General features: G+C 57.7%; 1 protein-coding gene across 3 annotated transcripts; it reads right to left on the bottom strand.

Moving 5' to 3' along the window:
• Positions 1 to 267: 267 nt before the first annotated feature.
• Positions 268 to 23,843, bottom strand: FRMD8 (FERM domain containing 8). Of its 3 annotated transcripts, none has more exons than XM_032357279.1 (11): positions 23,670 to 23,843; positions 23,275 to 23,359; positions 21,436 to 21,603; positions 17,415 to 17,516; positions 17,001 to 17,059; positions 16,717 to 16,883; positions 14,677 to 14,901; positions 12,437 to 12,560; positions 11,373 to 11,516; positions 5,010 to 5,214; positions 268 to 1,921 (listed from the first exon to the last, which is right to left on the bottom strand). In XM_032357279.1, the coding sequence occupies exons 2-11, from the start codon at positions 23,357 to 23,359 to the stop codon at positions 1,803 to 1,805; spliced, it is 1,398 nt and encodes a 465-aa protein (XP_032213170.1). In that variant the 5' UTR covers positions 23,670 to 23,843; the 3' UTR covers positions 268 to 1,802. The 3 variants fall into 3 exon arrangements, with proteins under 3 accessions (XP_032213170.1, XP_032213171.1, XP_032213172.1); XM_032357280.1 differs by having other exon boundaries at positions 21,436 to 21,600; XM_032357281.1 differs by lacking the exon at positions 268 to 1,921 and adding an exon at positions 7,827 to 7,900 and having other exon boundaries at positions 5,127 to 5,214.
• Between the last annotated feature and the right edge of the window lie 219 nt (positions 23,844 to 24,062).

Genomic DNA, 24,062 nt, shown 5'->3' with positions numbered 1-24,062 from the left:
CCTTGTCCCCCTGCCTCCCTGCAGACCTCCCTGCTTGGTTCCCACCAGGAACCCCCAATCCCCTCCTGGACCTTCTCAGCCTGGGAGTCCCTGACCAACCACCGAGACTGGAGAATGTCCCTCTGGGCTTTCCATCGAGCTCAGCTCGGCAGCCCACAGAGCTGAGTACCTTGATGAATATTTACTACAAAGCAAGCCAGCAGCCTGTAATGGACTCCCAGGGTGTAATTAACACGCTAGTTTATTTCATAATGTAAGCCACCCAAAGTTTGCTGGAAATTTATTTTATTATTAAGAAGTCACATGATACAAAAGAACGAGAATATTCAAAGGGCACTTGGTAAAATACTGCTTTGTCCTAAAGGGCAGGCAGAAAAGGTCATGGCACACAAGGGATGCTCAGATAACAGAGGAGCGACTGAAGAGTGAAAACAAGTCATGTGTGCCTGCGCCCACCCCTGCCAGCCGCCAGCCCAGCAGACAGATAAGCATTCACCTGGGTCTAAACATCGAGTGGGAGGAAAGAACCAGAGGGCTGGGCGCCAGGCGGGCTGGGCCGCTCCGGTCCAGTGACTCCAGGAAGGGGGATGAGATGGCCTCTGGGTGGGAAATTCCAAAAGGCTGCGGATGCCCATTTATTATAACCAACATCAGAGTCCCTGCTGCCGGAGGCAAGCCCACCTCGGAACATCTGAGCCGGCAGGCCGGTCTGCATTTCCTGTGCCAGAGCTCTCCACAGGGAGGGAGGGCGAAGCAGAGCCCAGTGCTCAGCGGGGCTGGGCCTGTGGAAAGTCTCAGAAGTGCCGGGTGGGCCGTGGACCCACCGTGGAGGCGCAGAGGGGCTGGGTCGGCTCTCCTCTACCCCCTCTAGGCTGGCTCTTCTGGGAGAAGCCAGGAGGGTGAAGCAGGGGGAAAAGCTACGCCCAACCCACATCCAGCCTCCTTACAATGTCCCTGGAAAGAGGAGACCAGCTCGAGCGGGACGTCCCCACGCATAGGCCACCGCCGGGGTTGGGCGGATGGACACCTCGGCGCCATCTTGAGGGAGAGCAGGCAGCTCTGAGGTGGGTGGGGGCCTCCTCCTCAAGCTACCCCGGAGCTCTCAGGCTTCGTGGAACTGGAGCAGATGAAAAAAAGAGCAAACACAGGACATCCACCTCTCGGCACTGTGTTGTCCCCAAAGACTGGCAAAAAGGCACTTCCTTCCGGTCAGAATGTGTCCTGACCACAAGGCCTGAGTGAAGGGCACAGAGGGCTCCCTCCAGTCCCAGCCAGCCAGAGCCGGTCACCCTGTCTGCCTGCCTCCTTGCCGCCCCGCGGAGCCATCCCCGGACACGCCGTGTGGGTGGAATGCCGCCGAAGGAATGCGGGGATGCGGTCACCGGCGTCCAGGGAAAGGACCAAAGACCCACACTGGACCTACAGGTCCCAAATCCTATTCGGTGGCCCCCTGCCGTCAGCGCTGCCCCTGAGGACCGCAGAGCAGGGGACACTGTCCATCCTGAGAGGGGCACAAGGGCAAGTCCCTGGCTGGCAGGAGGTGGCCAGAGCCTCCTCGGATGGTCCTGAGACAGCCGTGGGGCGGAGTCCAGGGGAAGGGCAGGCGGGACCCTGCAGGGGTCCCCCCGCCAGCTGTGCGGGCCGCGGACCCTCACAGGCACAAGCCACTCCTTCCCTCCCGAGGGAGCCCCCCTGCCCCACACCAGAGCCGCAGCCCGGTCCTGCCCCTCTGGGAGACGAATGCTGGGCCAGGTCCAGGGGCAGCCTCCCCCTGTGCCCTCCCCCTGCCCGGGGCGCGGCCCTCAGCCCTGCTCCAGGCTGTCGCTGGGCTGCACCACGGTGTAGCTCCCCTGGCTGGTGGACAGCTGCCGGCTGAAGAAGGACGTGGTGCGCTTCGGCTTCACCCGCTTGATCTGCTGACCTGTCACGGGAGAAGGAGGACCGCGCTGAGGGAGGCCTTCCCGGGGGGCGGCGGTCCAGGACCCCAGAGGCGCCGGGGGCTGGCTCCCGCCAGAGCCCGATCAGACGGAGTCCCCACTCGTTGCAGCCGTGCGCCATCGGAGCCGGGGACCCTAGCTCGTCCAGCCATGGGGCCGGCCTCCCGAATCACAGGCAAATCCAGGTTTGCACACGATGCCGGGCCAGCCACGCTGTCCCAGGGGCTTCTGCTCAAACTGGTTCAAGAACAGACCAAAGAAATACAACACCTACAGCACGCATGGTGGGCCGAAGGTGCGCCTCAGTAAGACAAAAAGTCTCACAAGTTCAAATTTCAGGCCAGGTGACAAGGTCAACACCAACCGTCCTAAGTCATATTGATGACGCAACTTTGATAGGATGAGATCAAAATGGCACTTTACCTCTGGGACCTTCCTCCCCAGCCCACAACCCCTGCCTACGTACGGGGAAAGCATCCGGCAAATTCCGGTCACGTGGCCCCCTATGCTGTCCCGAGCGGTCTTCCTCCAAACCTTCAAGGTCACCAAAACCCAGGGAAATCTGAGAAACCCTTGCAGCCCAGCAGCGCCTACAGAGACCTGACGAGCAAATGCAGTGTGGCGTCCCGGCTGGGAGCCTGCCGCTGGAGAGGACATTAGGCTAAAGGGAAGGACTTTAGTTAATAACACTGTATCCATGTTCATTCACTGTAACACGTATACCACATTAGCGTAGATGTTAATTTTAAAAATCAAACAACAGGGCGCCTGCGTGGCTCAGTGGGTTAAGCCTTTGCCTTCAGCTCAGGTCATGATCCCAGGGTCCTGGGATCCAGTGCTGCGTTGGGCTCTCTGCTCAGTGGGAGGCCTGTTTCCCTCTCTCTCTGCCTGCCTCTCTGCCTACTTGTGATCTCTGTCAAATAAATTAGTAAAAACTTGAAAAAAAAAATAAAACAACAAAAGAAAACAAGGCAACACAAATAAATGAACAATAATCCATGAAGAAAACACGAATGGCCATGCATATGAAATTGGTCCGAAATTGGTCCGAACACCGACCCGAACAAGTTCTTGCCGTGTGCTCAAGAGGGGCTGGATGGCTGGTGCATGCACCGTGGGACACCACAGCCCCGTTTCCAGGAATTTATCCCAAGGAAGCAGTTCAGATTCCCAGCATGAATTTATAGCTATGTTGTCTGCAGTGGCCAAAAACTGGAACTAACTGTCATGTCCCCACAACAGGGAGCCAGGCGACACCTGCTAGCCACACTAAGGAAGACTACAATAGTAGAAAATGGTTATGTTACAGAAAAATTGTTTTGCTTTTCCTGATTATAAAAATGACATGCTTGGGGTGCCTGGGCGGCTCTGTCAGCTAAGCATCTAGCATCTGACTTCAGCTCTGGTCATGATCTCAGGGTCCTGGGGCCGAACCCCCTCCCCCTGCTCATGCCTTCTCTCTCAAATAAATAAAATATTTTATTTATTTTTTTTAAGAAGATTTTATTTATTTATTTGACAGAGAGCACAAGCAGGCAGAGAGGCAGGCAGAGAGAGAGGGGAGGAAGCAGGCTCCCCACTTAGCAGAGAGCCCGATGTGGGGCTCGATCCCAGGACCCCAGGATCATGACCTGAGCCGAAGGCAGAGGCTTAACCCACTGAGCCACCCACGCATCCCCTGCTAATTATCTATTTTTAAAGATTTTCTTTTTTTTTTTTTTTTTTTAAAGATTTGATTTCTAAAATCTTTTTTTAAATTTTTATTTCTAAAATTTATTTCCAGGGGTGCCTGGGTGGCTCAGTGGGTTAAGCTGCTGCCTTCGGCTCAGGTCATGATCTCAGGGTCCTGGGATCGAGTCCCACATTGGGCTCTGTGCTCAGCAGGGAGCCTGCTTCCTCCTCTCTCTCTCTCTCTCTCTCTCTGTCTGCCTCTCTGCCTACTTGTGATCTCTCTCTGTCGAATAAATAAGTAAAATCTTTAAAATAAAATAAAATTTATTTCCACACCCAACATGGGGCTCAAACTCACAGCTCCGACGTGAAGAGTTCCATGCTCTACTGACTGGGTCAGCCAGGAGCCCCTACATCTTGCTCCTTAAATCCAGGTCTTAGTTACTACATTTAAAACCTCCTTGGGGGCAGGTGCCTCACGGTGGCTCAGTGGGTTAAAGCCTCTGCTTTCCGCTCAGGTCATGATCCTGGGGTCCTGGGATCAAGACCCACATCGGGCTCTCTGCTCAGTGGGAAGCCTGCTTCCTCCTCTCTCTCTGCCTGCCTCTCTGCCTGCTTGTGATCTCTGTCAAATAAATAAATAAAATCTTTTAAAAAATAAAAAAATAAAACCTCCTTGGGGCACCTGGGTGGCTCAGTTGTTAGGCATCTGCCTTCGGCTCAGGTCATGGTTCCAGGGTCCCGGGATCGAGCCCTGCATCGGGCTCCTGCTTCTCCCTCTCCCACTCCCCCTGCTTGTGTTCTCTCTCCTGCTGTGTCTTTCTCTGTCAAGTAAATAAATAAAATCTTAAAACAAAAAAATAAAAGCTTCTTATTTTGGAATAATTCTGGATTTATCAAGAAGGCCCAGAGATGAGAAAATGAAGCGTTCCTAGATGCCCTCCTCCAGCTTCTCCCGGTGCTGGCTGGCTCCCTCCGTTACCGCCGCACGTTTGCCAAAATTAAAAAATGAACCGCGCTGCCACACAGTTGACTGGACGACAACCTTCCGGATGTCACCAGTTCTTCCACAAATGTGTCTGCTCCCGGGCCCGGTCTGAGACACCGCCCGTGTACCCGCGGCCCTGACTCCACAGGACGTGGCCCCGCTGCTTCTGTACCCACACCTCAAATAACGGACGTCGGGAGTTTCCAGTGTGTCCTGTTCGGACACAGCCGTGGGGAACACATCTGTGGACACGGCAGGGACCGGGACAGAAAAGGACCTTCCCCGCCAGAGCCCCAGAGCTCACGAGACATGACCCTCCCCTGGCTTCACCCCCTCCCCCCAATTAGGTCCCTGCCAGCTGGACCCCCAGTGCGCAGTCCCCGGGGCTCCCCGCAGCGTGTGCACGTGCTCACCTTCCTCCACGTAGTCGATGGTGGAGAGATGCTGGAGGCGGCTGCTCACCACGCTGCCCTGCCTGCGCAGAGGGGGGCGCTGAGCGGGGGGCGGCGGGGAGCCCGCGGCCGAGGGGGCGCCGGACACGTTCTCCGCGGGGGCGGCGGGCTCTGAAGTCTGGTTCAGCTCAATGCAGTACTCGATGAGGCTGCTCATCAGCTCGGCCTGGGGAGAGAGGGGCCACCTGAGGTCTCCCCGGGACCCAGCCTTTCCATACTCTGTGGAGCGAGACAGACCCCCCCCCTTCTGCTGGGGGGTGGGGGTGGGCAGAGACGAAACCACCACACTTACACCAGAGAGGCAGGGGAAGGGGGGAGTCGGGTGCCTGTGGGCCGGGGGACAGGGCAGTCCTGATGGATGTCAGTCCTGGGGGAGGAGCAGGGGTCCCCGTCTCAGCTCTGGGAGGCGGGGCAGGTGAGAAAGAGCTTCCCAGGCGGAAGGCCTCCGGGAAGGCCAAGCGCCCCAGGGGGAAGGGAGCTCAGCGGGAACCGGAGGGTGAGGACGGGAGGCAGCGGGCCCAGACGGGGCTTGCTGGGCTGTAGGAATGGAGGAGACTTGGCTGAGAGAAGAACCTGCAGGCTTATGAGGAAGGGGGTGGTCCGAGCACGGGATGCGGGTGGGTGGCTCCCTCCGGCCCCTTCCTCAACCACGCTACCTTCTCAACAAACCTGACATGTAACACTTGTTGCCAGAAAAGGGGAGATGACTGGGTGTCAGTGAGCACGGTCTGGACACCACGTGATGGGGACCCCAGGGGTCGGACGGATCCAGAGACAGAAAGCTGTCAGCGGTGGCGTCCCTGAGTTACCGAGTGCCCACCCCGTGCTGGTGCGGCGACAGGCCGTGGGGTACGGCAGTGACCGAGGCGGATCCGTACCCCCAAGAAAGGGACCCCTAGGAGTAGCAGGGTCAGCGGCCAGGGGGATGGCCCCACGGGGACAGAGAAGTGGCTGGTACCTGCCCCCGTCCAGTGTAGCCCAAGGCCTCCCTGAAGGAACACAACCCAGCCAGCACCCGCCTTTTGTCACCGAGAGACCCCACACGCAGAGTGGGCAGTGGGCTGGAGAACAGGAGGGCAGCCAGCGGGGACAGAGGCCCAGGGCTGTAAGCCAAAGAGGGAGCCCTCTAAGGCCCCTGGGACAAAGCCTCAATCACAGCACGGCGCTCCCCGAGGTGCAGGGAGCCCGCCATTGAAACTACACCACGTGTGACAAAATTAATATCCATCCGAGATAAAGCTTGGCAAACCAGGAACAGAAGGGAACTTCCTCGACCTGATGACAGTGTCTCTGAAAAACCTGCAGCCAATATACTAACTTAGAGCAAGAATGAATGTAATTCCCTCCGAGGGCAGGAACACATCCAGATGTCTGCCCACACCTGCTCCGCACGGTATTACAAGTCCAAGAGAAAGCAATCAGGCCAGACAGACACTGGCACACAGACTAGAAGGTCAGAACATGGCTGTCCCTGTTCATTGATGCAGAGAAAACTCCAAAGAATCTGCAGCAAAACTGTCAGAACCAGTGAGTGAGTTTAACAAAGTGGCAGGATGTATCAGTATGTAGGTAACAAAAGCTGCATGTCTACCTATCACAATGAACAACTGAAAATTGAAATGAAGTCACAGTGTTCCTCCCTTCCTCTTCTTCCTGTTGTCTAGCATGCATATGTGATGGCTGGAGCTTAAGCAGCTATCCTGGACCATGAGGTGAATTTTTTTTTTTTTTAAGATTTTATTTATTTGATAGAGAGAGACAGCCAGAGAGGGAACACAAACAGGGGTGGGGGGAGAGGGAGAAGCAGGCTTGCCCCAGAACTGGGATCCGACATGGGTTCAATCCCATGACCCTGGGATCATATGACCTGAGCTGAAAGCAGACTCTCCAACCACTGAGCCACCCATGCACCCCCATGAGGTGAATTTAAGAGTAAGAGAATATGCATTGCAGGCAGTAAGATTAAAGGACTCTGAGTTCCCAATAACAGATCTGGACTAGACCGCCTACCCATAATGTTATGTTAGAGAAGAATACAGTTTTATGTCACTAAAAAACATATAAATAAAAATAAATTTTAAAAAGTGCCATCTAGGGGCGCCTGGGTGGTTCAGTGGGTTAAAGCCTCTGCCTTCGGCTCAGGTCATGATTCCAGGGTCCTGGGATCGAGCCCCGCATCGGGCTCTCTGCTCAGAAGGGAGCCTGCTTCCCTTCCCCTCTCTCTGCCTGCCTCTCCGCCTACTTGTGATCTCTCTCTGTCAAATAAATAAATAAAATCTTAAAAAAAAAAAAATAAAATAAATAAAATAAAAAGTGCCATCTATTGTAGCACCACAAAGAGAAAGAAAGCAAAGCAAAGCAATACTTAGGGGTAAGTAAAATACAAGACATTCAGTATCTGTATGCTGACAACTCTAAAACGTTAATGAAAAAAATCAAAGACAAATGGAGACACACAAATCAATGGCCTAGAAGATTTACGATGTCAACTGTCTCCAAATTAATCTACAGATTCAATGTAATCTTAATCTAAATCCCGGGAGGCTTTTTCAGGGAAGGGTAGAAATCAAGACGTTTATCCTAAAATTTAAATGGAAATGCAAAGGAATGAGAATAGTCAAAAATTTGAAATTTGAAAAAGAACAAAGTTCTGGAAATCATAATACCTGATTTCAAGACTTACTATGAAGTTTCAGTGATCAGTGCAGTAATATTAGTGAAAAATAAACACAGAGATCAAGGGCACAGAACAGATAGTCCAGAAACAGACCCACACACCTCAGCCAACTGAACTGCAACAGAGACACAAGGGCGATTCAATGAAGAGAGGGTAGTCTTTTCAACAAGTAACACTGGAACAGAAAGAAAAAAGAGAGAGAATCTTGAGCTACATATCACGCTTCACATAGAAAAGCAACTTGAAATGGACCACAGACTTAAAATTATAAAACACCTAGTTTCTGAAATTTTATTTTTATTTTTTTTTTTTTAAAGATTTTATTTATTTATTTGACAGAGAACACAAGTAGGCAGAGAGGCAGGCAGAGAGAGAGGAGGAAGCAGGCTCCCTGCTGAGCAGAGAGCCCGATGCGGGACTCGATCCCAGGACCCTGAGATCATGACCTGAGCCGAAGGCAGCGGCTTAACCCACTGAGCCACCCAGGCGCCCAAGTTTCTGAAATTTTATTAAGAATTATGGGGGCATCAGTTAAGCATCTGCCTTCAGCTCAGGTCATGATCTCCAGTTCCTGGGATCGAGTCCCACGTCAGGCTTCTTGCTCAGTAAGGAGTTTGCTTTTCTCTCTCTGCCCCTGCCCCCTCCCGCCACTGCTTGTGCGCCACATGCACACGCGCGTGCTCGCTCTCAAATAAATAAAATATTTTATTTATTAAGTATTAATAGTATAAATATTAATATTTGTTAATATTTATAATATTACTATATTATTATTAATAATAATTTAGAAGATCTTTTTATCTTATTAAAAAGATTTTACTCATTATTAGAGAGACAGAGTGAGCGCATGAGAGAACACAAGCAGGGGCAGAGGGAGAGGGGAAGCAGGCTCCCCACTGAGCAGGGGGCCCAATGCAGGGCTTAATCCCAGGACCCCAGGATCACGACCTGAGCTGAAGGCAGACACAACCAACTGAGCCACCCACATGCCCCAAATCTTTTTTTTAAGATTTTATTTATTTATGTGACAGAGCTCGAGAGAGCAAGAGCACAAGCAGGGGGAGCAGCAGAGGCAGAGGGAGAAGCAGACTCCCTACCGAGCAGGGAGCCGGATGCAGGACTGGACCCCAGGACCCGGGGATCACGACCTGAGCCAAAAGCAGACGAGTAACCGACTGAGGCACCCAGCCTCCCATAAATTAAAAAAAAAAAAAAAAAAAAAAAGAATTCAAAAACTTCTAGAAGAAAACACAGAGTATCTTTGTGATTTGGGGTTAGGCAAAGGCTTCCGAGGAAGCCAAAAGCACAAGAGAAAAAAAAAAAGAGAAAAAAAAAAACAAAAAACAACTGATAAAATGGACTCCATCAAAATTAAAAACATCTCTTCAAAAAAATTAAGAAAATGAAAAGTCAAATTGCAGACTGAAAGATTTGCAAAATGTATCTGATAAAGGATGCCAGATACAGAATGAACGCTCCCAACTCGGAAAGAAAAGAACCCAGTGAAAACATGGCCCGGTGCCCCGAGCAGACGCTCTGCCGGAGATGATGTCTAGACGGTGAATGAGCATAAGGAAAGGTGCTCGACATCATGGGTCACGAGGACAAGGGCATGGAAGTGGCAGTGGCAGGTCACCCTCTGGCATCTGTGGGACTGGCAGACAAGACTGGCACAGACCACGTGGTGGGCAAGGGTGCAGAGTGCCTGGAGCTCCCGGGGTTGGTGGGGGTGTGGTGGAAATGCCAACTAAGGCCATGCAGACACTGGAGAGTGACACAAGTAACCCCAATAAAAAACTGACAAAAGGTGTGAACAGACACGTTGTGGCTGGGAAGATATTAGCAAATCCGCGGTTCTCCGCCCGACTGTGCCGTCACACAGGCATGTTAATGCATCAGAACAGACTCTTAACATGGCTGTAAATTACACCCCAATGAAACGGACTGAAAAATAAAGGACAAAAACATAAGGAGATGGCACGACTCTCCCTCCAGAGCGGCTACAACGGGCCAGGCTGGGGAGCGGACGGGGCAGGGCGCTCATATCCACACGACTGCTGGGGACAGCTGGCCATGTCCGCCCCAGCGAGCACGTACTGACCTGCTGGCCCGGCCCTTCCGCTCCCCAGTGTCCACCCGCGCACGCGCACCCAGGACACATGTGACCATGATCGTGGCAGCATTGCTGGCAATGGTCCCACACCGGAAACCCAAGTGTCCCTCAGGATGTGAGAGTGGTGAATTTGGATGCTGGTGCACCAGAGAGCAGCTCGAAAGGTCGAGCCGCTACTGCCTGCGGTGAGGTCGGAGCAGAATGGAGCAGACAGAAGGGATCACACTGCGGCTAGAACCTGCTGCTAGAAGGTTCAAACCAGGTGGAACGACTCAAGAGTGAAACAAGGCTGTTTCAGGATGGGGTGTCCCTTGGCGGGGAGGCCTGGGAGGGGGCTCAAGAGGTTTCTGGGGTCCTGGTTCTATTTTGCAACCTGAAAGGTATTACATGGGTTTATTTCGGGAAAACCTGATTTGGGAGACTTAGGATTTGGCCACTTGTCTCTATGTATAATTCAATAAAACATTTACTTTAAAAAAAGGATTGGGATGCCTGGGTGGCTCAGTGGGTTAGGCCTCTGCCTTCTTGTGATTTCTCCCTCTGTCAAATAAATAAATAAATAAATCTTTTTTTTTTTTAAAAAAGGGGGATCTAGGGCACCTGGGTGGCTTGGTTAATTGTCTGCCTTTGACTCAGGTCATGATCTCAGGGTCCTGGGATCGAGCCCCGCATCGGGCTCCCTGCTCAGTGGGGAGCCTGCTTCTCCCTCTCCCTTTCCACTCTGCTCATTCCTTCTCTCTCTCAAATATATAAATTAAATGTTAAAAATAAAAATAAAAAAGAAGTCTAGCCTAGAGATGTAGAAGTTACGGAGTCATCAGCAGAAAGGTGGGACCAGCCGAGGATCGGAGCTGTGAGAGGAAGAGCTCAGGGACGCTAGGGCAGTGGGTCACAGGAGCCATGCGAGGGGACAGGAAGGTCCAAGAGCTCATGGTCAAGCTTGAGCTCTGGACCTCTCTGAGGTCAAGGGGATGGAGGACAGAGGCGTGTGCACTCTGGCAAAGCAGGGGCCACTGGGCTTGCGGCTGGGAGGTGCAGGGGTGAGGACTGGCTGCAGAGAGGTGCCGAGGGGGAGGGGAGGGTCCAGAGACCCCAGATGGCGGCTGGGGCGGAGGTGTGTTTTCAGGGACAGGCGTCCCGACCCATGTCAGTGCCAAGACGAAAGGACGAAGTGTGGGAGGGAGGCCTGTGCCATGACCGGGGCTGGGAGCAGGAGGGGCGGGGGCGAGGGCTAGGTGAGCGGACTGAGACACAGGCACGGTGGGGCCTTTGCCCTGCCATGCCCGCTCCTCCTCCGAGAGCACCCAACTCCCGGGGGGCCTTGAGGACAGGGAGCCAGTGCAGGCTGGTCACAAAGCACCGGGAAGCTTCTGACTCTCAATGGTGGCCCCAGCTCAGCGGATGTCAGCTCCCAGGGTCCCCAGGCCCTCAGCAGCCGGCTCACCCCCTGTGGGCCAGCCTGGCGCCTCCAACAGTCTGGGGCGCCCTGAGCCCCGGCCACCCCACCCCTACCCGTGCAGGCGACACCCACTACCTGCTTGGAGTATATCTTGAGCAGCTTGTTGACAGGTGTGCCCTCGTTGTCCCCATCGAACTCCAGCCACAGGACAGACTCCTCCTCCTCGGGGGACGTGTGGTCCCAGGAAAGCTCCTGGAAGCGCAGGCCCAGCAGGACGTGCTGCCCAGAGGGAGAGGCAGGGCTTGGCTTCAGCTGAGCAGAGTCCCCTCCTCTCCCCATTCTACTCAGGGGCCACCAGGAGGGGACAACCTGCCAGGCTATTTACCTCCGAGGCTAACTCTAAATTCCTATATGAGTTTCTCGAGGTGCCCCTGCTCTCGTCAGACCCTCACGGGGTAGGGGGGCTGCGGTCTGGGTAGGCCTAACCCGCAGCACTTCTCATCTGTGGGCCAAGGCCAAGCCCGGGGACAGCTGGGAGGGTCAAGTGCAGGAAGATGTGGGTGGGAGGGGCGACCTTTTCCAGAAGACCAGCTGGGTAGCATCTCAGCAGGAGGCCAAGCTGGGCTCTGGGCCCAGCACCAGTATAGGGAGGTGCTGGGGTCCCATTCTGGAGACAAGCAGCAGTCACCCCACACCTTCCTGCTGGTTTAGAGAGACTCCTGCCCGAGTGCAAAAAAATCACCCCATGGGGTGGGATGCTGACACGACCTATGCAGGGAACCAAGAGACAGCCTGTGCCAAACACGGAGGGTGGGGGGGGGCGGGGAGAAGCGGGACTCAGGAGAGCTTCTGGTCCTGAGGCTTTTCTGGAAAACGCAAACTAGTCTCCAGCCACTGGTCCAACAGAGCGGCCAGACCATGCCGGACTCCCTCCACTCAGAGGTTTAATCCCAGCTGCAGCCTCCCCCTGCCCGCTAGCCAGAGAGGCTGATCTACAGCAGACCCCCAGGAAGCTCCCGGATGCCCCCGAAAGCCCCAGGGACGTCGGAGGACAGGAGGCCGGACCAGCCATCCAGTCTGCCTCCAGGCCAACCATGGGCCCAGGGGAACCGCGAAGGCCTGGGTAAGGGCCCCCCTCCCTCTCCAGGGAGGCCCCCTGGCCCCCAACCCAGCTCCCACCCTGGGTGAGCTAGAGGTACCTTCTCCCTGCTGTCAATGACGTGCACGCCCTCCAGGCTGATGGCCACGTCCACTGGTTTCCGCCCGCCCCGGTGCAGAAAGCCCTGGGCCGGCTTGTCAACCTCACCGTGGAAGAAGGCGCACCTGGGGAGGGAACCGCTGTTAGCCTGTCACCTCAGGCACCAGGAAAAGACGGTCCAAGGTCTGGGCTCTGCTGCCACGGTGCTCTGGCCAGGCCCTGTCCCGGGCACATGAGACGTTTAAGCTGTTCTGGTAACTGAAGTTTCCGTGAAAACTGAGAGTGGGGCGGGAGGGAGGCTTCCTGGAGGTGGCGGCATCGGTGCTGGTTGTGCAGGACGGAAAGGTGTGAATGGGCAGGGGAGGAACTGCGGGGCACAGGGGAGGGTGCGCACCACAGACAGAGGGAAGAGCGTGAATCTGGGCGTGGGGTAGCCAGTTATGTCCGGGGAACGGCCAGGAGCCCCAGGACTCGGGCTGAGGCTGCAGGAGGCGGCCAGGCCATGGCAGGGTGGGGAGAGCCCTGCAGCCCACTGTCAGGCCAAGACCCTTCAGCAGCAGTGGGGTCCGGCTGCGCCTGTGTGGGGGGCCCCACCCTGGGAGGCCTTGGGGCTCGACACTGGGAAGGGTACGGTGTAGGGCCCTGACATGCCATGTCACCGAGCCGCCGCCCTCTCCCCGGTCCTGTCACGGCCTTCAACCTCCCCTGGCTGCCTGGCCCGTTGCCCCCTTGCACCAGGCTCAGCCAGAGCCCTCGCCGAGTCCCGCTGTCTGACTGCCTGCGCCCCTGCACCCCTGCCTTCACCCCTGCACCGAGGCGGGCCTGGACACAAGCACGTGCCGCCTCTGATTCCCATGAAGAGTCTCACTCCTGCAAGACCTCGACAAGGTCCGAGATGCCTCGGCAAACAGCCGAGATGCCAACTTCACAGATCACTGAACTGACCCAGAGCAGCCGCTTGCCTGCCCTCGTCTACCCACGGTCACCCGCTACTGCTGTCTGCACACACGCATTTCACCCACTATAAAAACGAAAGACCTTCTCTCCCAGTCCAGCCACAAACGCCGGATCTCTTGCCCCCATTCCGCGGCGCAGGTCACACTTGCTGTCTCCGGTCTGTTCTCACTCTTCCTCCACCCCTGCTACCCCGTGACGCCGAGGCCAAGGTCCACTATCGGCCGCACAGGGGATGTTGAACTTGACAGGGAAGCAGCAGCACGGGACGCCTGGTCACTTCCTCCTGCCCTGCCATTCCCCTTGGCCTGGCTTGTAGAGACCCGCCTCTAGACCTAGAGACCAGCCTCGCTGGCCTGGGGCCTCCTTGTGCCCGGTCCACACCCACCTCCTCGGCCAAATCCTGGGGCTCCGGGTTTAAACCACCCAGATGCTGATACCCACCAATTATGACCCGACTCTAGACTCAGAAACCTACACGTCCGCTCAGAATGGCCACCGAGTATGTAGCGAGTATCTGCAGATTGACACATCCACAACCAAACCCGTGACCTTCCCCAGCCCGCGCCCTGGCCCAGGACACCTCAGCTGGCGACGCCATCCCCCAGTTGCACAGACCAGACCCCCTGAAGTCCCATCTCCCTGTCTTCGTTCGTTCCACCACACGTCTGTCCAGCAAATTCTGCCTACTCTGCCCGCAGCGTTTCCGGCACCTGACCATGTCTCCCTGCCGACGTCCCCACCGGCTGGTCTGGGCCGCAGCTCCCTAGCGGAGCACTATCACGCTGTCCTCACCGGTCACCCGGCTGTGGCCCCTGCCATCCTGCAGTCTGTTCCTACCTCTGCTGCCGTCTCCTGTCCCATCGGAACGTCAGCCTCACCAGGCACGGGCCAGGCCTCTCTGCTACCAAGTTACTGGTAGCGCCGAAAAGGCCACCAGTAGGTACACGAGAGCCACCGAGCCACTGTGGACAGCGTGAGGGCAGAACTGGCTCAACAGAAGGTCAGCAGGTCTGCCCACACCACGGCTGTGGCAGGTGGAGGCAGAGGACCTGTCTGGGGGCCTGGCCTGTGACGGGAGGACAGGTGTCCAGCTTGGTACCCGCGGGGCCCAAGGTGCTGGCATGAAGACACACCTCACGTGACAACAGAGCTTGGCTGGCGCAGGGACAGGCACCCTGGTAGGCTGTGCTGGCTAAGGCCAAGAGAGAGTGCTGGGCTGTCCAGGGAAGGGGACAGCCCAGGGCTGCAGTGGCCCGTGACGAGGACAGTCAGGGAGTCGCTCACCCGTAAAAGGGCAGCTCGTGGCTCTTGAGGAGGTAGGCGCGGTAGTGGGGGCTCAGGGAGGCCCCATGCTCGCCGTCACTGCCGGCCGCTTCCTTTACTTGGCAGTAGGCACTTAGCAGTCCCTGCTCGCCTGTGCCCGCCTTGGCCCCTCGGCCCCGGAGGGCAGCAAAGAGCCCGTGGCCCCGCTTGCAGAGGTGGGCGGGGAGGAAGGAGTCCAGCTTCTCCCTGCAGAGGAAGGAAGATGGGGGCCCGGCATGAGGAGGGGCTCCGGAGCTGAGGGCCTCAGGGTGTGGCCTGCTCCTGGGCAAGGGCAAGCGAGGCCCCGGATCAGGACCGCCCCGGACCAGCACCGCGGGCCCAGCAAGCACGCCTGGAGGGTGACTGGCCTAAAGAGCAGGCCAGGAGACCAAGAGGGGAGCTGCAACCGGCCCCCCTGCTCAGACAGCCCGTGGCTGGAGGGTTTCAGCACAGCACCCCGCCACTGAATCAGGAAGGTTTAGATTTCTGAGTTAGTGGAACTTTGACAAAGAAGAAAATGTGAGGCAAGTGATCTACAGCTTTCCACGTATTTCCTGCCAAACACGGATATATTAAAAACAAAAGCAAAGCCCACCACCAACCCACAATCTGTCAGCACAGGCTGGAGAAGGAAAAGAGGTTTCCAGTAACGCAACCGTAAAGCAGGCAGCTCAGGATAACCGCGCGGCTCCCAGGCAGGCGGTGCGGGTGGTGTGCTGGCCGCGAGGCTGACAGCCGGAGCTCTGTCTTGGAGCAGCGAGCACCTTCTCGGAGGTTCTCCATGGATCAAATAAGGATGCTAACCGCTACTTGCATGGAAGGGCACTGGCCTGAACCTGGCACCCAGTGTCGCGGAGGATGCCATTCTCACCTCGGAGGGGAGGTGGCTCTGCTATGCCTTCTGGACGACCAAACACCCCAGGCCACGGGCAAATGCGGCCGGGCCGGAGGGAGGGCTGAGGTAGGGCGGTGTGAGGAGGGGTGTCTAGGGGGCCATCACCCTTCTCGGAGCTCCCGGGGGCACTTTTGTTGCTTGTGCCCCCACATCCCTTCTTCCAGCAACAACTCTCGCCTGGCATCTAGAAACCTGGCCTTCCCACTCCCATCCACGGGTCTGTGCAGGCTCAGGGCCCGCCCATCACCACCCTGGCCACGGTGTCCCCTTTGGGTGGACCTGAGGCTCAGCCAGGGGAAGGGGATGTTGGAGTGAGTCTGAGGAGTCTGGTGTGTGAGGGGAGAGACCTCTCCCGCCAATACGGAACTGCGGCGGCTCCCTGGCCTGCCTGAGCGCGAGCCGGCCCTAAGCGCATGGGCTGTGCTACGGGAACAAGGACAGGTATCTGGGGACCCAACCGGAGTCCACTACACCTGGACCACCTCTGGACCTTCCCGTTACTCAGGCCGACAAAGTCTCTCAAACAGACACGTGTTGGGCTGCGCCGGCCATCAGGGGCAACAGCAGCAGACACACCCCGGGGCTGGACTTCCTCTGGCCACCAGCCGTTGCCAGGGAGCCCTCAGGCTCAGTGAGCAGGGTGGTCCATGTGGGGCCCCGGCTGCCAGTCCCCCGGCACAGGGCCCTGTCTCTGCACATCACCTCCCCCAACACTGTTCCCTGCAGTGCTGAGGTGGGGGGAGCCTAGGAGCAGGCTGTGCTGAAGTTCCTCTCCACTGGGCTTATCTGTGACCCTCAGGATCATGGTTCACGGAGATCTGAGAACGGCCTGGTCTGCTCCCAGGGCATCGTCAATTCGCACAGTGAGGAGCGGGGCTGAGGGAGGGGGAAGCGCAGAGCCCGCGTGCTGGTGTCTGAGGAATGGAACCTCCTCCCTGGAGTTTGGGACAAAGCTGGCAAAGAGGCTCAGAGAGGTGGGGTGACTTGCCCAAGACCACACAGTGTCAGGGCCAGCCCTAGGTCTCCGAGGTCTCCTGACTCTGGATCTTGGAAGATTGCGTGGAAGTAGGGTTCCAGGGCAGCCCTCCCCGCCGCAGGCCCCTGCCTCGGGTCACACCGGCCCTCACCTCAGGGCGCAGGCTGTGGGCTGGCCCGGCTGGTAGGGCCCGAGCTGCACGCGGCACACCAGGGCACCCAGGGCCTCACAGTCCTCCACATCGCACGGGTACCGTGCGGCCAGCACGTTGCCTTTGGCCTCCTCATAGAGCAGCCGCAGGACCTCCTCATCGTGGATCTGTGGGCCGGTGGGGTGGGGAAGGGCCGCTCAGCTGGGCCGCCGCACCCGTGTCCAGGGGTCTAGGGACACAGGACCCCGGAGATGGGTGGTCCCACCCGGGGCTCACGGTCTCACCTGGAGCTCCCGCCGCTTTGGGAAAAACACGTTCCTTCGGAACTGCAGGGAAGGTTCATCTGAGGAGAGAGGCTGGGGGTCACTGCCTGGCCCCCCGGTCCAGCCCAGCCCTCTCCCCGCACAGGTCCAGTGCCGCCTTCCTGCACCATGACTGCCAGAACCTGAGGGCCATCCCGAGAGTGGGACACCTGGCTTATCTCGACGTCACCCCATGCCACCCTCTCCTGGCTTCCCCCCAAGGAACCCGTAAAAGCTGGTAACTGAGGCCCGGGGGCCCGAGGGGCTGCCCTCCCCCCACCCCTGGCAGAGCCTGGGCTTCCCCACTCCCCGGGCCCGATCTCTGGCTTCGAGAAGCCTCGGGTCCCCGGAGCAGCTGTGGTTGCCCGGGGAGGCCCAGGCGGGCCCAGCACTAACCCGCAGCCACATCGTCGTCGGGCGCGTCAGTGAAGCGCAGCAGCAACTCGGGCCACTGGCGGCCCAGCTTGTAGGGCCGGTGCCGGGGCTTCAGCTGCACCTCTGCGGGAGAGAGAGGAAGCGGCTTGTCTGAGCCTCCGAGCGGGACAACGGCCACCCGAGGACACAGCAACGTGGTGGTGGCAGTCGTGGTCGGTGGCTTTAAGATTTATTTATCTATCATTTGAGCAACAGAGAGAGGGGGAAAGAGCATGTGTGCACACATGCAGGGGGTGGGGTGGGGTCAGAGGGAAAGAGAGAATCTCAAGCAGATTGCACCCCCACCCTGACTTGCCACTGAGTACGGAGCCTGATGCGGGGCTCGATCTCACGACCTGAGCTGAAACCAAATGTGGGTCACTCAACTGACTAAACCCCCTGCCCCTGTGCCCCAGTCATGGCCAGCATTAACTGAGCAGATAGAAGCTTCCAGAAGGACTTCAAGTAGATGACGTGCATCTGCCCTGTGGTAACACTATCCTCATTTCATGCGTAGGAAGAAATGAGGCTCAGAAAGGTTAAGTTACTTGCCGAAGTCACACCAGGGAGAGAGGGTCAGGCTCCAGGCAGCGCCAGCCTCTGACCGTTCCCTCTGGCACCAGGGTCGGCTGGAGCACAGAGGCTATGGCTGACAGACGGTCCAGGGATGGAGGTGCAGATGAACCCCCCGGGGCCATTAGGAAGCAGAACACAAAGCTGGTGACCAAGGCCCGAGGGGCCACCCTCCCCTGCCCCTGGCAGAGCCTGGGCCTCCCCCTCAGCAGGCCCCATGTCCAGCATCTACCCCCGGAGCCCCAGCATCCATTCCACGCCATCCAGCTCCCCAGCCCATCTTCTCACTCCCTCTCCCACTCTGCTCCTGCTATATAGGCCTCCCTTCAGTCACTGAACCTTTCCAGCTCGTCGGTGCCTCAGGGCCTTTGCACTTCCTGTTCCTCCTGCCTCAGACTCTCTTCGCCCTAGACCCGTATGTGGCTGGCTGACTTAGGTCTTGGTTCCAGTGTCTCCTTCTCCAGACCCTTTACCAAGGCAGCCCCCCGTCACCTCCCACGCCAACTGCACACTGATTTGGTTACTTTTACGGTATTTACCACTATCTGATGTCACCCCCTGTCACTGCCCCACTAGCCAGTGAATCCTCAGGTCACTTCAATAAGAGTGGCTCTGTCCCATTCACTGCTGTACCCCTGGCCCGCCACAGGCCCTCACGGAGGTGGGCAGAATGGCCAAGTGCACCACTCACGCCCAGCCCCTTGACTGGGCAGCCAGCTGGCCCAAGACTCAACAGTAATGAGAAAAGGCTTTCATCTCCTGTGCCAGTGACCATGGCCTTTGAGAAGCAGAGGTCATTTCTAAGCAATCAGTGATGAATGAGCATGGCTTCCGGAGGTCAAGGAGCAGGGAATGGCAACATCTATGCCATCACCTGGTTTCCCCTGCCTTCCGACCTCGCTTCTGACCCCTAGCTCCCCTCTTGACCTCCCAGCAGAGGGCAGAGGGTCCAGTGCCTTATCCCACCAGCTTAAAGCCAAGAGTCCCCATCTCTGTTCTTTGGACTTCCATCTGGTCCCTGATGTTAACCCGAAACAGGAACCACAACCCCCACACTGGCCTCGCTCCTGCCCGCAGCCTCTCCCACCCGCCCCTGCCATCAGCTTCCTCACACCCCTTTCTCCGTTTCTCCTATTCACACTCCCCAGTGGCTCCTCAACCCTCCATCCAACGTGGATCCTTGACCACACCCATGTGTCCCCATCTCCGCCTCACCCCTCCCCAGAAGGGGCACTGGCCGTGCAACCCCAGCAGCAGCGCCCTCTCCCCTCCAGGAGAGGCTCCCTCTGCAACCCCACCGACCCGGTCACTCAGCGGGGCCGCCGTGGGCTCTCTGCCTGGACGCTCCCAGGACACCAGAGCTGGACGGCACAGAGACCATCCAAGGACAGGTGGAAAACTGAAACCCAAAGAGGGACAGTGCCCACCCAAGCCCCCAAGAGTCAGCAGCTAAACCAGGACCCGAGCTCCTGTACCAGACTTTAGACTGCGAGGACCCTGAGAGCGGGACGCCTTTAGTCCTGCTCCCAGTGTCCCCAGCGCTTAGAGTGCCAGCCAGCGCAGTGGGGTGTGTGTGTGTGTGTCTGTGTGGTTCTACACATACTTGTGAAGTGAACAGCGTACCTGACCAGCTGGGACCCCTGAAGACACTAAGGAGGGGAGTGGAGCCGGGACAACGGTGCCCTTCCTTCTGCCCACAGCCCGTCCAGCAGCTCAGAGGACTCCCAGGATCACAGCACGACACCGGCCCCGCGGTGTCCGATGGGGCCTTCCCATCTGGAGACTTTCACCCAAATGAAACTGATGGTCCCTGGAACCGGTTCCATACAGAGCGACAAGGGCACTGAGAAGGACAAAATTCCCGAACATCCAGCTTGCAGTGCGGCTCCAGCCAACAGCGCCCTGCCCCTGCCCTAGAGCCCCGGGCCATCTGCCACTGCTTACCCCACTGAGTCAGGGGTAGCCAAGGGTTCCAAGGGACCTGAGTCAGCGCTGAAATGGCCTCTCGGCCCTCCTGAAACCCAGCCTGGGAACCAAGTGGGCGCTGACTTCATGACGGAGCCTCTAGCCACTCTCGTCCCCAACAGGGCGGTGGCCCAGAGTGACCCTGCCGGCCACACAGGCAGCCCATTCATGTTCTTGCGGGGTGGGGTGGGGAGCAGGAATGCGATGAGGGAGTGGGGGTGGAGGAAGCAGAGGAGCAGACAAGAGGCCCAGCTGTGGGGACAGGGAGCCTGAGGCAGCACAGGGGCGAGCCACCCCCGGCTTCCCAAAGATACAAACCAAGGGGCCCACCGTTTGGGCCAAGACCCGGAGGCTGAGAAAGGGGCAGCTGAGCTGAGTGGGGAACGGATGGAGAAGACGTGTCAGCAGGAAGAGGGGGGGTGAGAACAGCAGCTGTACAGGAAGCTTCCATGGTGGGGAGACGGACAGGATGGAGACACATGGGAAGGGCATTCCCTCCCCCACTAGGCTGGGACAGATCCTCCCTGTAGGGCAGAGGCACAAATCCCATCGGTCTCAAGAAAGAAGTAACTGCTCGGGGCCCTGAGGGACCCGTCACCCGCTTCTTGCCCCTGTTCCTCTATAAGAAAGGAGAGTATTTCAGCTCAGCAGACATGCCCGGCTCTGGCGCCTCTTGGGGCATCCTCTCCTCTGACCCCCTTCCTGTGTGAACCAGCAGGCTGAAGGCCCTATGCGGAGGCCCCAGGGACCTCCCCTTCCCCCACTCCTGCTCCCCGCCCCCCCCCCCCGCCCCCGCCTTGGGATTTCAGCCTGAAAGGCCAGGACACAGGTGGTCCTGGACCGGAAGCCAAGCAGGGCTGCAGGAAAGCTGGGTTCTTGCCTGTCCTGCCCTCCCCACCTGCGGGGCTGGCTGCTTCCCGGGCCAGGTCCCACCTTCCTCCCTGCCTTCAAGCAGGATTCAGTTCACAGAGGCTGGCTGAGGGGGGCCAACCAGGCTGCCACTCTGATCGGAGTCCTACTACTCACGGAACCCATCACTCCACACCGCACCTTCTTCATCTGCAGCACAGACGGGGACCATGAGGGTAAGGAGGGATGTCGCTCAAGAAATGCCCACTCGGGCTGCGGCACAGACCACGTGCTCCACGAACACGGATCTCTTCCCTCCCTCCCTGTCCCCTAATCCTGTTCCCCCTGATGCCCCAGGCTCCAGCACCACGGAGGCTGAGGGCCAGGATTGACCCTTCCTCGGCCACCAGCAGAGAGAAAGAAGAGGGGGCGCAGAAGAGCCAGGTGTCCTCTCAGGGCTCTGGGGCCTAAAGGTGGGGGCTAGCTGTAGGTCCCACCTAGGTCTCACCTTCTCCTGATGCATAGCAGCCGGTGGTTTCGGAAGCGGCCCCCTCCCCAGCCCCTGGTCACTGCCCTTCTGACCCTCCAGCCTGGGCTTCTCACAGCCAAGCCTTACCCAGCAGAGGGGACACAAGCCAGAGTGCGAAGACGTCCAGGGCGATGTCCGGGAGCTGCAGGACCTCACGGACAGCCCGGTGCAGCTCGTGGGCACTGAGCGAGGGCAGGTTGTCCACGGCCAGGGGCAGCACTGTGTCATCCGCCAGGTACACCAGCACGTCAGCTGCTGCAACGGAGGCTAGGCGGGGTCAGCTGGGTCTGCTCCCTAGGCATGGGACCCCTCTACCCCTCACTGGGGCTGGAGGCCTCTCCCTGCACCTTGGGGTGACCAAGGCTACACCCAGAGACAGAGCCCCAGCAGCCCCAAAGGACCCTGTGAAGAGTGCTGTTAAGACTTACTCAAGACCCTCAAACCACCCAGAAATCCTGCAACTCTGGCCCAGGAACCAACCTAGTCCCACCCTAACTCCCAAAGGCTGGCCACTGCATTCCCACACACTCTCCTGGCAGCCCCAAGGACTCTGCTGGGTTTCTTCCTTGACAGAGAACATTCCACAGGTGGGGACTGAGGCAGAGACAGGCAGAACCCATCCTGAGATTATAGGAGTTGGCATATCAGGCTGGGAAGCAGGAGAGCTGCCAACCCAATGTTATGCTTAGGAGAGTGGCTGCCTCTCTCTGGCTCAGCCTCAGACGGAATTGAGGATTCCTAAGGCTGCCCCGGGGGTAAGCAATTTCCAGGGCTCAGCTTCCATACGATTCTTCATGCCTCAGGACTCAATAACATAGTCTTTCAGGACTGTCTAAAGAGGCCAGGAGAGGGGCACCTGGGTGGCTCAGTGGGTTGAGCCTCTGCCTTCGGCTCAGGTCATGATCTCGGGGTCCTGGGATCGAGCCCCGCGTCGGGCTCTCTGCTCAGTGAGAAGCCTGCTTCCCCCCACTCACCCCATCTGCTGCTGCTGCTGCTCTGCCTACTTGTGATCTCTGTCAAATAAATACATAAAATCTTAAAAAAAAAAAAAGAGGCCAGGAGAAATACAGTCTAAAAAGCTGGGTTTTACTTGTGACAGCCCATAGCATTCTTATTCGGAAGCTGGTGCCTAAGGGAGACCCTTGGAAGAGCAGCCAGATTCAAATTCCCCATCCCTGGAGTTGAGGGACTGTGGGAGAGATGGAGCTTGGAGGCCTGTACACTTGGGTCCCAGTCCTAGCCTGGGCCCTGGCTAGCAGGCTGACTTCAGCAATGTCAGTTGTCTCATTTGTAAAGCAGGGCGAACACCCCTCTCTCAAAGCATGGCTGTGGGTCAAATGCGGGTGAAGCCTATGAAAGGTAAAGGCGTAGTTTATCATTGACACAGGTGAAAGCGTATTTCGGATTTCCAGTCTGTTCTGCCATACCCGCTACTTTCTTGACGGACCATAAAATCATCTCCAGGAGGCTGTGATTCAGACTCACTTTTCAGGTAGGGACAACTGAGGCAGGACAGGCTCCAGGACCTAGTGACTTAATAATCTCTCTAGGGCCCAATTTCCTTCCTTATAAAATGAAAATAATGACCCCTGCTTTCAAACCGCTTTTTGTGAGAAAGAAATCAAAGAACCTGAACGCATCCCTTTCCATTCATGAGATTTCGTTTGAATTTCACAGCTCCGCAAGACTTGCTCCTTTTACAAATGAGAAACGGGAATTTCAAGAACAGAACCCACCTTGGCCAACAGCCTAGTGACAAAGCCCGGCAGCTCTGTCTTCTATCACTTCTCCACACCTCCATAGACCTTATTTGTTAATGAATACATAAAATTCTCTCTAATGAAAGAGATGACAAGCCAGGGCCACTTCCCCAGGGCTGGGGCCTCAGCTCCATATAGATAGGAGGGGATGGGGACAGGGACCCACCTCGGGTTCCCACGGAGGACACGCTGCTACGATGCGACCGCTCAGCGGGGCCCGGCTGCCCAGCATTGCCTTCTGTCCCGTCCATCTGCAGAGAAAAAGAGAAAGAACGGTTACTGGGGGGTCCAGGGATTGAGGGTTGGGGAGCTCCTCAAGCTCCCACTGAAGAAGGGCGGAGTCCCGGCTGATCTGCGAAAGTGAACAGCATTAGCTAGAGGCACCGGTGGGCAGAGCAGTGGATCTTCAGCCCCCTCGAGGTCGAGGCTGGTGGGAAGGGTCAGGGCACTGATGGTCAGGAGCGGGGTCGAAGCTCGGCCGGCCGGGATGCCGGCTCAGGGCACGGAGCCCTTCCTCCCACCCGGGGCGGGAACCCGCGCAGGGCGCCGCCGTAAACTCACCTCGCGGGGAGTCAGTGCCCGCCGCTTCAGCCCACGCTCCGGGTCTGAGCCCGACCCCCAGCTCTGGCTCCCGCCCCGAGATGAGCGAGGACTCCGGGACCCGCTCAGGAACCAGCTCCCGGGACTGCGACGCGGAAGCTGGGGCGGAGGAAGCGCGACGCGCACGGCCCCGCCTCCCAATCCGCAGGAGCCAATGGGAGCCCGGGGCTGCAGCGCACGCGCCCTGCGCGGCGCCCGCGCTGTCGGCGCCCGCGCGCTCTCTCCTCCCACCCGCGCGGGCAAGCCTGGGTCTCCGCGATAGGTGGCTTCGCGGGTTTGCTCACGCCCGTGGTCAACAAGTGGCCTCCCACAGGGCTGCCCGCTGGCCTGTAACAAGGTGTAGCGAAGGTTCGA

This window comes from Mustela erminea, chromosome 9 (genome assembly GCF_009829155.1).
Source record: "Mustela erminea isolate mMusErm1 chromosome 9, mMusErm1.Pri, whole genome shotgun sequence".
NCBI lineage: Eukaryota > Metazoa > Chordata > Mammalia > Carnivora > Mustelidae > Mustela > Mustela erminea.
This window is presented reverse-complemented; position numbering and strand designations above follow the sequence as displayed.

Bases quoted from the DNA above. Each gene is read 5' to 3' on its own strand.
- FRMD8 (XM_032357279.1), bottom strand. From the start codon at position 23,359: ATGGACGGGACAGAAGGCAATGCTGGGCAGCCGGGCCCCGCTGAGCGG. The intron at 21,604-23,274 runs GTGGGTCCCTGT...CCTCCGTTGCAG, and splicing joins GTCCTCCGTGGGAACCCGAG to CAGCTGACGTGCTGGTGTAC. The intron at 17,060-17,414 runs GTTAGTGCTGGG...CTCTCTCCTCAG, and splicing joins CGACGACGATGTGGCTGCGG to ATGAACCTTCCCTGCAGTTC.